Genomic DNA, 10,448 nt, shown 5'->3' on the forward strand with positions numbered 1-10,448 from the left:
CGATATGTGAATTTTATTTACATTATTTATAAGAATAGAGAAAAGAATAGTATTTTTATGATCCATTTTTCTGGTATTGTAATTCATACTCTAATGGAGTTGCCAATGGATTTAAAGCAAATTGCTTCATCTGCAGCGCTATGTCGAATAAATAATCATAACATTCTGTCCTGCAATGTTTTTGTCATTAAAAAACTAAAACCTTGTTTGTACTACCAAGCTAAAAGATTTATTACTCACATAGCTTTAGCCTGTTGCCATGTGTCTCCCCACACATATATTCCATGTCTTCTTACCAATACAGCACAAGTTTCCGGATATGTCGCGATAGTTTTATCTAAATCCTCTTTTAAATCTTCTTCAAATGGAGTATTTTCTATAATTGGCACAATCAATTCCTCGTCATAACGGTATGATCTACCTAATTTCTGATTTTTAATTCCTAAATAAATTTTCTAATTATGAAGAGATGCTTATATTACTCTTTATGACATTCTAATCTGCAAATTTATACCCTTGATCATTTCGAGATGAGTGATACGGAATTCTTTTCCAGGCCATAATAGAGTGACCATTGTAGCTGCTTTTGAGTGAGAGTGTATTACTGCACCAGCATTTCTCTTAATATAAGCACACATGAATAAGGGTGTACACTGTGATTTTTTTAGATTTTTTTCTGTTGGTGGCAATTCCAAATCTATTCCATTGATATCTTGTACAAATAAATCATTAGGTTTTATACGCTCCTTTTGCACCCCTGAAGGAGCTATATAAATTTTTTCCCTAAAACATTAAAAATAATTCAATGATAAAAATCGAAACAATAACAATAAGAAACTTATATTATTTCAATTTTTCAAAAAAAAAAAAAAAGACTAACTCATGCTTTATAGATACTCCGCCACCAGTTCCTGTCACCCATCCAAGATTATAAAACTGTTGACACAATTCTGGAATTAAATTTCTTGGATGCTCCTTGAATATTAAAAATAAATTTTTGTATTAATTTATGTCAATAAAATAAGTAAATAACAGCTGCATTTTTCTACAGAAATCAATTGAAATTACCTTATCGTAATTTTCATCGTATTGCATTTTTTAACTTGGTAGCAAAAGTAGATTCAATAAAAAAGAATTTTGTTGTTTCCTCAGTGATAAAGAAATAATTATATTTAACTAGAGTAAATAGCACTTATCTACAAAGTGCCCAGTGGGAAATTGAATAGTGATTCGTGTGTATGTATTTCCAACTCTATAGTGTAGTACATACATACATACATAGTATAGAGACCGTGCACACCAAACAATGACAGTGAGATAAGAATGTATATTGGTGTAATGCATACTATCAGCGCAAACTATCAGTCAATATAATTTTCGCAGTTTTTGAGTGTAATTTATTTATACGTATACAGTTATACATTGACACTTTGCTATCATTGGTTGGTGTGCACGGTCTCTATACGTACATACATGTAGTATATCATAAATCATTATGTTAAATTACAGAGTGAAGCTAGCCGAACCACACGCCAAACCCAGCCCTAAGCCCTAACCCGATTTAAACCCTCGATGGAAACAGCCACATATGTACATATAAATAGAGATTTCACTGAGAGTGTAAAAGGCAGTACAAAGCTGTGTTTTATTTAGCAAAAAGTTGCTACACTTTTTACACTTTGTGCACTTTTTAAGGTGTCAACTTATACAATGGACAAAGACAGAAATACGGGAAGTGTAGAAAAGTGTTAAAAGTGTAGCTAAATAAAACACAGCTAAAGGAAAGCACCTAATGTATGTTTATTTATTATTTCGCGGAGAACATGGTCGTCACTCGTCCTGGTCTTTATCTGTTCATATTGGTAATACTGAGATTTCAAATCTTTACGCGAAATATGTTCATTTTTAAATTGGAATATAAATATAAATCGTAAACTAATTATTAATAAAGCATTGTATAGGAATATTTTACATCTACTTGAGTTAAACTTAGAGAATTATATTTACGTATATAAAACAAGTAAATTATGTACAATAATTACTTTTTATAATTAATATAGTCTTTCTTGTATCTATTAAAATTTGTAATATTCAATACTACTTGTAAATATCTGTATTTTTTGCGATATTATGTACAAAGGACACAAAATCAAATTTTACTTGACCTGTATTAAAGTACATTTCTTCATCAGCATACCATTTTTTTATGTCAAAATCTTTGAAAAATATTGCTATCTCTCTTTCTGCTGAATCTTGTGAATCTGAAATATCAAATAGCTCAAATTATAATTAAATGTTATTCATAGCATATATTGGACTCTTACCTGAGCCATGTGTAGCATTTCTTGTATCAGATAAACCGAAAGTACCCCTGATTGTATTTGGAGCACTCAATTGAGCCACATAAACTTTTGTAGGCCCCATAAGTTGCCTCCATGTATTAATTGCATTATGTCTTGCTAAAATATGTATTAATGAAGGTCCACTACACATAAAAGTTAATAGACGATTGTAAAAAAATTTGTTTATATGCTCAGCATAAAATTTTGAAGCTTCTTCATGTGTAATAAGACTCTTCCGAGTTCTTACTACCTTAAATTCATTTTGAATGATGATATTGTGGATATTCTAGAAATGAAAAATAAATAAATAAATTATAATGAGCAATCTTAAATATTATCAGATATTGTTCAATTCAATATATAAGACAGAAATTATTAAATTCTATAAGTTTAATTATATTATGAGGTTGAATTAAAGGTTATTAAATACCTTCAAGGCAAAAGGTGATTTTACTATGTGTGGTTTCAAAATTGCTAATGTTAGCTCCAAAGATTTAGAAGAATGCATTGAATACAGTGAAATAAAGTCATAGCAACAGAATAATTGCCAAGATTTACATATAAAACTTCACATAATAAACTTTGATGATCTTGGAGTTTGTAAATATAAAAATTTATTTGTACCTATGTTATTAATTGCTATGGGTAAAGAAGTTAGGTTATCAAAGGTTGATAAAACTACAGAAAACTAATTGTTTCCAAAATGGATGAATTTTTAAGAGTGATATAGAAGGAACAAATGAAATTGTTTGAAATGTGAAAAGAAAAAAAAATTCTTTGACACAGCAACATAGTTTTTTCAAAAAATTTTTAATTTTATTATTTAGTTACAATTAATAATACAATTTTTTAGGTGCTATTTATTTAGTTGGGAGTAGAAATTGATTGTTTTTTTTTTTGGACAGAAAATTTTTTTTAAACATTCAAAATTGTCTCCCATATTATTTAAACTAATCAAAGAAAATAAAACAATCAACTCTGCAGTGTAAATTAAGGCACAATCATGAGTAATTAGAGCATTGTTGTCTACATGTTTGTACTGTCTTTGATTAACGCCATATTATCACATCTATAGTACTTTATATATACAATAAACTGTGACTAGTATGCAATGGCTTAAATTATTTAAAAATTAATTTTTTTGTGATAAAACCTAATAAATTTGCATTAAGAAGCTTCCTCTTTAACAATTTCCATTTCAAATATAATGCTGAGCATTAATTAAAATAGGAGAAGATTATATCACTCATCTATTTTTATATAAACTTTTGGTCTAGTGAAAACTTTTATAGCTTCTTCCAATTTATTCAACTGCTTTTCAATTTCAATTCTTTTTTGTTGAACACGAAGTGTATCACTTCGAATAGGCATCTTATTTAATTCTGTAACATAATCTTGATAGTCTAAAAAGAATAATAATTATTAAAATGTGATATTAAGAAATGATAAAAAGAATAATATCCATACTTTTTTTGAGTACAATTAAGGTTTCTTTTCTTTCTGTTTCAGGCAGAGCAATATGACCCTCTGGACAGTTAGCATCTATAGGAATAGTCTGCTCTTGTCGTTTTTGTTGTTCTTCCTTTCTATCTAAAATATACCTTTAAAAATAAATAAATAAAAAATTTGTATTTATTTACAAAATTATAAGTTTATATGAAATTATAAAAGAAAGTCTACTTCGGAACAGTTCCTTTTCGATGATTTGGTAATAATTTGCCAGAAGTTTGCTGTACCGTATTCTTATTAATATTAGATATACGCTGTTTATTTAATTTTATAAAGTCAACAGTTTCTGAAGGTCCAGGTGATTCTGCTTTGCTTATATTTATTGGATTTTCCAATGCGAGTACATCTCCATGATCAGTTGGATTATGAATTTTAGAAGAGCAGTTTTTTTCTTGCCTATCAGAATCCATTTTAATTGTTTGAACAAGGTTGATTTTATTCTTTGTAGGATATCTATAAAATAAAATTACCTAACTATAAGTTTTATTCAAAAAGTGATCTAATAATATTGCAAAATAATTATACCTGATTGTTCCTTCAGCATAGATATTATCAATATCAGTGTTATCAATAGTTTGAATACCTTGATTTTTATATTTCTGAACTGCGTTTACATGTTGCTTGGATACTATATTAGAATCTGATGGTATTCTCTTATGTAGATCTTTTGATTTTCTTAAATCTGTATGTCCCAGTCTTTTTTGTCTAAGAGATAAACTATTGGCCTTAACTGACACAATTGTATCATTTAACTGGTATTGCTTTTTACTTTTGCTTTCTTTCATTTGTTTCTCATTATCACATGAAGCTATATTAACAGTTGGATCAGAAGGTAGTTTATTCTCATGAAAGGTTGTATTTATTCTAGCAGAGACATTAGAGTATTTGTCAACTTTGCTATGCCTTTGCAGCTGTAGTTTTTGATCATTTGGATGAAAATATTGTTCCATACGACGAAGGTTTCTTACATTTTCTTGAATAAAATTTTTTCTCCTGACTGGATCTATATTTAAATACACAGTTGTTAAAATATACAACACAAGTAATATATGATTCTAGTTGAAAGGTTTGCAGGATTTAAACCTTATTGGTAATATTTTTTAATAAGCTGATATTATATTATGAAATAACATGTGTAGAAACAAAATTTAAACAAACTCTGTTACTTACTTGGATCTGGAAATACTCCTTTTAATGTTGCCATTTTAACAAATAAATAACAACAGCATTTAAAATACACCAATAAATTTAATGCTTGCAGAAAAAGTAAGTTAAATACATGCACATGCAAATTAATAAATGTATGGTCCTATAATGTCAAACAAGCTTCAATGTAAATACTTCAAATTGATTTTTTAAGGCAACTTGAATTTAATAGCTTCAGTGATTTAAACAAATTATTTTACAAGCTCATTATAAATTGGACCCTACAATTTCTGTCAAAATAACACAGTTACCAACGTAATAACAGTGTCACCAACATAACGTAAAAAAGCCAGTGTCAACTGTGTCAAGCGTGTGTTTTTCTTTGTAAAACAAAAATCTTGTGTCGAATATATAGTGTATAATGTACAGTATGTAAAAAGATCAGAGATCAGAGATTTTTATTGCTTGCAAAAGTAGTGTGCAAATGCTTTAGCTTCTTGAAATTAAAAAGATAATAAACTATCTTTGACATTTTAAAACCGTTATTGTTAATATTAATTCATACTCCGTCGATCAGCAGGTATAATTTATTATTTTCTCTTGTAATTGAATAGGTCTTATGGGATTTTTAATCAGTGGTATTTTGTACGACTCATTAAACTGGAATGTAGCCTCTTGAAAGTTTTGTTTATTGTACTATGACTAATAACAGGGTATTGCAGGAATTTAATAAATAATTAAAATTATGCTTATTGGGTCATGCTTACCCTTTATTATTTAGTACTACTAACTCTTTAGTTTAATGTAATCTATGTGTTTTTTTAATTTTTAATAATGCCTTCTTTTCTAGATCTTATTAAAATGTCTCTTTATCCAAGCTTAGAGGATATGAAGGTGGATCAAATGTTAAAGGTAGGTAAAAAATCTATGTGATTAAGGACAGATAACACTAACACCTAATAAATACTTATTGGCAATAATATTATTTGAATGGTTTATTTTATAATCTGTAATTTTTATCACCTATAATTTTATCAAGAAGCTACTTCATATGATTTTGAAGATCAATATCTGCTGTATTTATGCTGAAATTTATATTTACATTTTAGGCTCAAATTCAAGCTGATTCTGAGATAGTTCCACAGCCAGAGACCATTTTGCCTTCTGCTCCTGTCTACGAGTCTCCAACTCATCAACTCTATCCATTTTTGGGAGAATACATGGGACTGGATTTAAGCCAAGAAGTAATTACATTGAATATGCCAGAGTATGCCATTAATCACAGAGAACAGGTGAGGATACGTTTAAGTAATTATAATGAAAGTTACAAGATTTTTTAGATATTTCTTTATTAATTCCCATTTAGGCTAACATTAATATTTCAACATCAACTGAACGACTTGTTAATATGGTTGCACCATTATCAGGAGATTCGCTAGGCCTACAGCGAGCACAAGTTACTAATGGGATTAGAGAAGTAATGTTTATGTATTAATTGACTGGTTATAAAAAACTTATGTTTAAAAATTATTTTTCTTTAATAGATAACACTCTGCAAAGATAAAGATGGAAAAATAGGCTTGAGAGTATCTGCTGTAGACAATGGTATATTTATTTGTCTTGTAACACCAAATTCCCCAGCAGATTTTGCTGGTTTACGTTTTGGGGATCAAATATTAGATATTAATGGAGAATCTGTTGCTGGTTATTCAATGGATCAAGTACACAAAATTTTTAGAAGTGCTGGTGTTAATGGGATAAAAGTAGTAGTTCGTGATAGGTAATTGATTAAAGTTTGCTGGTACGTCATATATATTATGAAATGATAAATTGGAAACATTTTCAGGCCATTTGAACGCACTGTAACAATGCATAAAGACAGCATGGGTACTATAGGATTTCACTTTAAAAATGGTAAAATTACAGCTTTGGTAAAAGATTCATCTGCAGCAAGAAATGGACTTTTGACAGAGCATCAAATTCTTGAAGTTAATGGACAGGTAAAATATTCTAAAATTAGGTGAAGAATAAAATTTATCTATTCAATTATATAATATTAACAATTTTCAAGATTTACTATTATCTTTCAGACTGTTGTTGGTATGAAGGATAAGCAGATTACAAAAAAAATTGAGAATGGAGGAAATATTATTACTATTACCGTTATTCCCTCGTATATCTATGATCATGTGGTAAAAAGGTATGCAGATTTAAAAATATATTTGTCAAGTTTTAATTTTCGAATTATTTGAACTACCACTTTCTTACATTTTAGAATGGGAAGCAATATATTCAAAGGTTTTTGGGATAATTGTGATGATTAAGTATGATCCAATCAGAACAACATTGTTATTATCATTTTGCATTTAATCATTTGAGGTAACTATATATCTTGAATACTTATATTTAGTAATGCAACAACTACTTTGTGAATGTGATACTTAAAAGATGCCAAAATTATTTAGAGATATAAATGCTATGGTATAATTAACCTTATAAACAATTTATTTTATACATACTAGAATCATAATTATATCTGTAGTCAGAAATGATATCTTATATCAATTTATATTTTTACATATAGAACTTAAACCGTTGAAGTTTAAATTTATAGAGCCTGTTCATTATGTTGTGCAACATAAGAAATTTATATATGAAGTATGATCGTGTTTTATTGATTGAACAAAATATTCGTTTCCGTTCAACAATGATTTTTTTAAAAGTAAAAATGTAGATCTATATCTCAAATGTGGAGATATAAAGTTTATTCCTTCATTAAACATATAAGCTACTAAAATAATAAGTTAAATATCTTTGTTATATCGCAGAAATAGTCTATTTTAAGTTTTATTAAGAAATAATTTTAAAAGGACTTGTGTCTTAATGTTTTATGTGATATTCAGTGCAAATACATTGATCAAATATAAAATTTCTGAAGGTAATATAGAGAGCAATCATAGTTAAAAGCAAAAATTATTTGTATGTATTTTTGGACTTAGTAAATTCATTATATTCAATATCTATTAGAAGTATAAGGTCTATGTCATTGTTAACTTGCAAAGTGCCACAATTTATAAATCATACAAAAAATTATTATGAAATAGTAAGTGTGAAGTAGAAATGAAACAAAATAAAATATATCTTAAAAAATATTTTGTGTCATTTTTGGATTTATATATTTTGTTTATATAACAAAATTATGTAATAAATCAATTTTTTGTAATTTATTTAAACATTTGAGCTAGTTTCTTCTGTTGGGTTTTTTCCTTTTCTTTAATTTTCTCAAGAAAATCTCTTAATTCTTTATCAATTGATTTCTTTAAGCTGAAATCTAATAGTTTCACTTTTTCTAAATCATTAATTGCTTTCTTTTCATCCCAAATTCCAATATATGCTTTACCTCTTCTATATAAAGCTTTTATATTATCTGAAATTTAAGATTTAGTTTTGCTTCATGATTTAAATCAAAATCATAATAAATGTCAAAGACAAACCTGGATCATTTTTTAAAACATTTGAACAATGTTCTATCACTTCGTAGTACTCTTTGTTTATCAGCTTACACTGTGCATAATTTAGCAACAATGGAATTCTTTTTTCATTTAATTCTGCCCATTCCTTTTCATTTGGTTTTTCACTAAAAATTTAAAGAATATTAAGAAAAGAAACAATTGTCTTTATTTATTTAACTAAATACTGACGCAAGCATTAGCTGATCAAGCAAACCAATTGCCATTGCATAATTCCTAGAGGCTGCTTCATAATCTTTTTGCTTAAACAAAGTATTGCCTTTTTCTCTCAATTGTGGAATATTTTGTAATTTCTCACTCTCGGTCATTTGCCACAACTCTTTTTCATACTCATTTGGTGGTATGACATTAATTAGTTCTAGGAAAATAAAATCATGGCTTATATACCTTTGAAATAATAAAGATTAAGTACCTATAGTAAATTCTAGATCCTGTGGATTTTTAATAAGGTCATTGAGGTCATCATATCCTATTCCTTCATTTTGTAAAGTAACACCACAGCAATGATGATTACGCTTTTTTAATTGTGGAAGACCTACTTCCCTCAATGTTTTTGATACAAAGGGATATGTAGCTACTAACTAAAAAAATTTATTAATAATAAAATAATAATAAGAGCAAAAGTAATAAGTATATGATAAAGGGTAAGTACGCTTTTATTAATAGTAAAGCGTGCAACTTCATTTAATGCCATTTTTTGCACAATTGCTTCCCAAACTTCAAGCTTAAATTTTTTCCCAAGAACCAACTCCATTGGTCTTTGCATTTTTTTACTATCATCTAAAACTGTTTTCTCCTGGTTGCATTTTGTAGTCTTGAAATGAAACACTACCTAAAACCATTTAGGCATATTCACAAAATTTAATGAATAAACTTATTTACATTACTGGAAAAAATATTTTTACTTTTGTGCCTGGTACAAAATTAACACACTTAGTTCCAGCATGGACAACGTGTTTTATGATATTTTCTTCTTTCTCCATAATTACATTATTAATAATTTAATACGTTATAAAAAATACTCCAATTATAAAAACCATGGAGAATTACCTAAAAAATTTAATGTTGTAAAGCGTACGCGGTGTAACAAGCAGGTAGTCCTCTATAGAAATGTTAGATATATAGCTCATTTTTAATACTTTTTAGTCTTTGTACGTGAAATTTATTCTCTAGATAAACAAACAAATCATAATTGACAGCAGACAGGTATAAGAATCGTGCCACCAGCCAGGCAGCCACCTGCACTTTATAACCTTATTTCAACACAGTAAAAGAGTTCAATAACTATGTACAAGGTGTGTGACGTAAAATATAAGTATACCGAAAGTATATGTATTCAAGGGAAGAGGATCAGTCATCAGAATCAAAACTTCAGAGGAGTGAGCTAGAGAGTAAGGTTATAAAACGTAACTGGTATACTTTTTTATTGACTTTGCTCGATTTTTAATCAAAAAAGAAAATTAAAGTATTCGCAAGTACTTGTGTAACAATCCTCTATTCAGTCTATCCAATATAGCTATGCACGCCGTTAATAATCATAAAAAAATAATACTTCTATAAAAACATGTGACAAATAAGCCATTTATTCTCTAGTTTTAACTGGTTTTAACGTTCTAGTTAAATCAATGTTGAAAACTTCAGAAAGTGAAAGTTCGAGTGATTGTTCGGTTTGAATTTTCAAATTTGAAAAAATGAAAATGTATGTAGTTAAAGTGTAGCTGAAGAGTTGAAAGAGAATTAAAGAGATACTGCAGTTTGATAAAAACGAATATAGTGAATATATAATTGTGAAAGATTGATTGGTATTTGAGTTAATCGGGAAAAGACTAACGTTAGCGCCAACAGTGAATAGTTGCGATGGCGAAGAAGAGAGGAGAACGATATGGATTTTATCTCGGATAGAAAAGTGGGTCACAAAGCG

General features: G+C 28.2%; 5 protein-coding genes across 11 annotated transcripts; 1 reads left to right on the forward strand and 4 right to left on the reverse strand.

Annotated features, from left to right (window-relative positions):
• Positions 1 to 29: 29 nt before the first annotated feature.
• Positions 30 to 1,235, reverse strand: LOC136776807 (methylthioribulose-1-phosphate dehydratase). The gene is made up of 5 exons (XM_066732672.1): positions 1,069 to 1,235; positions 881 to 975; positions 515 to 783; positions 241 to 442; positions 30 to 170 (listed from the first exon to the last, which is right to left on the reverse strand). The coding sequence occupies exons 1-5, from the start codon at positions 1,093 to 1,095 to the stop codon at positions 56 to 58; spliced, it is 708 nt and encodes a 235-aa protein (XP_066588769.1). The 5' UTR covers positions 1,096 to 1,235; the 3' UTR covers positions 30 to 55.
• Positions 1,236 to 1,983: 748 nt separating this feature from the next.
• On the reverse strand, positions 1,984 to 2,942 carry LOC136776808 (nucleoside diphosphate kinase 6-like). The gene is made up of 3 exons (XM_066732673.1): positions 2,773 to 2,942; positions 2,325 to 2,628; positions 1,984 to 2,261 (listed from the first exon to the last, which is right to left on the reverse strand). The coding sequence occupies exons 1-3, from the start codon at positions 2,848 to 2,850 to the stop codon at positions 2,098 to 2,100; spliced, it is 546 nt and encodes a 181-aa protein (XP_066588770.1). The 5' UTR covers positions 2,851 to 2,942; the 3' UTR covers positions 1,984 to 2,097.
• Positions 2,943 to 3,135: 193 nt separating this feature from the next.
• Positions 3,136 to 5,271, reverse strand: LOC136776803 (uncharacterized). Its single transcript, XM_066732663.1, has 5 exons — positions 5,022 to 5,271; positions 4,377 to 4,854; positions 4,023 to 4,304; positions 3,810 to 3,943; positions 3,136 to 3,745 (listed from the first exon to the last, which is right to left on the reverse strand). Exons 1-5 carry the CDS (start codon positions 5,053 to 5,055, stop codon positions 3,585 to 3,587), a joined length of 1,089 nt encoding a protein of 362 aa, XP_066588760.1. The 5' UTR covers positions 5,056 to 5,271; the 3' UTR covers positions 3,136 to 3,584.
• A 109-nt stretch (positions 5,272 to 5,380) lies between these two features.
• On the forward strand, positions 5,381 to 8,149 carry LOC136776806 (syntenin-1-like). Its single transcript, XM_066732671.1, has 8 exons — positions 5,381 to 5,577; positions 5,848 to 5,909; positions 6,107 to 6,289; positions 6,364 to 6,474; positions 6,542 to 6,777; positions 6,844 to 6,997; positions 7,088 to 7,197; positions 7,273 to 8,149. The coding sequence occupies exons 2-8, from the start codon at positions 5,859 to 5,861 to the stop codon at positions 7,319 to 7,321; spliced, it is 894 nt and encodes a 297-aa protein (XP_066588768.1). The 5' UTR covers positions 5,381 to 5,577; positions 5,848 to 5,858; the 3' UTR covers positions 7,322 to 8,149.
• A 72-nt stretch (positions 8,150 to 8,221) lies between these two features.
• On the reverse strand, positions 8,222 to 10,443 carry LOC136776805 (AH receptor-interacting protein). Of its 7 annotated transcripts, none has more exons than XM_066732667.1 (7): positions 10,359 to 10,443; positions 9,433 to 9,577; positions 9,180 to 9,359; positions 8,940 to 9,108; positions 8,699 to 8,885; positions 8,492 to 8,634; positions 8,222 to 8,424 (listed from the first exon to the last, which is right to left on the reverse strand). In XM_066732667.1, the coding sequence occupies exons 2-7, from the start codon at positions 9,508 to 9,510 to the stop codon at positions 8,222 to 8,224; spliced, it is 960 nt and encodes a 319-aa protein (XP_066588764.1). In that variant the 5' UTR covers positions 9,511 to 9,577; positions 10,359 to 10,443. The 7 variants fall into 7 exon arrangements, with proteins under 7 accessions (XP_066588764.1, XP_066588763.1, XP_066588761.1 ...); XM_066732666.1 differs by lacking the exon at positions 10,359 to 10,443 and adding an exon at positions 9,849 to 10,352; XM_066732664.1 differs by lacking the exon at positions 10,359 to 10,443 and adding an exon at positions 9,849 to 10,352 and having other exon boundaries at positions 9,433 to 9,780.
• Between the last annotated feature and the right edge of the window lie 5 nt (positions 10,444 to 10,448).

The sequence above is a fragment of the Prorops nasuta genome, unplaced genomic scaffold (genome assembly GCF_024137725.1).
Source record: "Prorops nasuta isolate Cenicafe-Biocafe unplaced genomic scaffold, Cenicafe_Pnas_1.2 PNAS00010, whole genome shotgun sequence".
Lineage (NCBI taxonomy): Eukaryota > Metazoa > Arthropoda > Insecta > Hymenoptera > Bethylidae > Prorops > Prorops nasuta.

Excerpts from the sequence above, each read along its gene's own strand:
- LOC136776808 (XM_066732673.1), bottom strand. The coding sequence starts at position 2,850 with ATGCATTCTTCTAAATCTTTGGAGCTAACATTAGCAATTTTGAAACCA. Across the intron at positions 2,629-2,772 it reads AATCACCTTTTGCCTTGAAG|AATATCCACAATATCATCAT; the intron begins GTATTTAATAAC and ends TTTCATTTCTAG. Across the intron at positions 2,262-2,324 it reads AAATGCTACACATGGCTCAG|ATTCACAAGATTCAGCAGAA; the intron begins GTAAGAGTCCAA and ends TTGATATTTCAG.
- LOC136776803 (XM_066732663.1), bottom strand. The coding sequence starts at position 5,055 with ATGGCAACATTAAAAGGAGTATTTCCAGATCCAA. Across the intron at positions 4,305-4,376 it reads TATGCTGAAGGAACAATCAG|ATATCCTACAAAGAATAAAA; the intron begins GTATAATTATTT and ends TTTATTTTATAG. Across the intron at positions 3,746-3,809 it reads CTTAATTGTACTCAAAAAAA|ACTATCAAGATTATGTTACA; the intron begins GTATGGATATTA and ends TATTCTTTTTAG.
- LOC136776805 (XM_066732667.1), bottom strand. The coding sequence starts at position 9,510 with ATGGAGAAAGAAGAAAATATCATAAAACACGTTGTCCATGCTGGAACT. Across the intron at positions 9,360-9,432 it reads ATTTTGTACCAGGCACAAAA|GTAGTGTTTCATTTCAAGAC; the intron begins GTAAAAATATTT and ends AAATGGTTTTAG. Across the intron at positions 8,635-8,698 it reads CTTGATCAGCTAATGCTTGC|TGAAAAACCAAATGAAAAGG; the intron begins GTCAGTATTTAG and ends TTAAATTTTTAG.
- LOC136776807 (XM_066732672.1), bottom strand. The coding sequence starts at position 1,095 with ATGCAATACGATGAAAATTACGATAAG. Across the intron at positions 976-1,068 it reads ACGATGAAAATTACGATAAG|GAGCATCCAAGAAATTTAAT; the intron begins GTAATTTCAATT and ends TTAATATTCAAG. Across the intron at positions 443-514 it reads TCATCTCGAAATGATCAAGG|GAATTAAAAATCAGAAATTA; the intron begins GTATAAATTTGC and ends AAATTTATTTAG.
- LOC136776806 (XM_066732671.1), top strand. The coding sequence starts at position 5,859 with ATGTCTCTTTATCCAAGCTTAGAGGATATGAAGGTGGATCAAATGTTA. Across the intron at positions 6,290-6,363 it reads CCATTAATCACAGAGAACAG|GCTAACATTAATATTTCAAC; the intron begins GTGAGGATACGT and ends ATTCCCATTTAG. Across the intron at positions 6,998-7,087 it reads TTCTTGAAGTTAATGGACAG|ACTGTTGTTGGTATGAAGGA; the intron begins GTAAAATATTCT and ends ATTATCTTTCAG.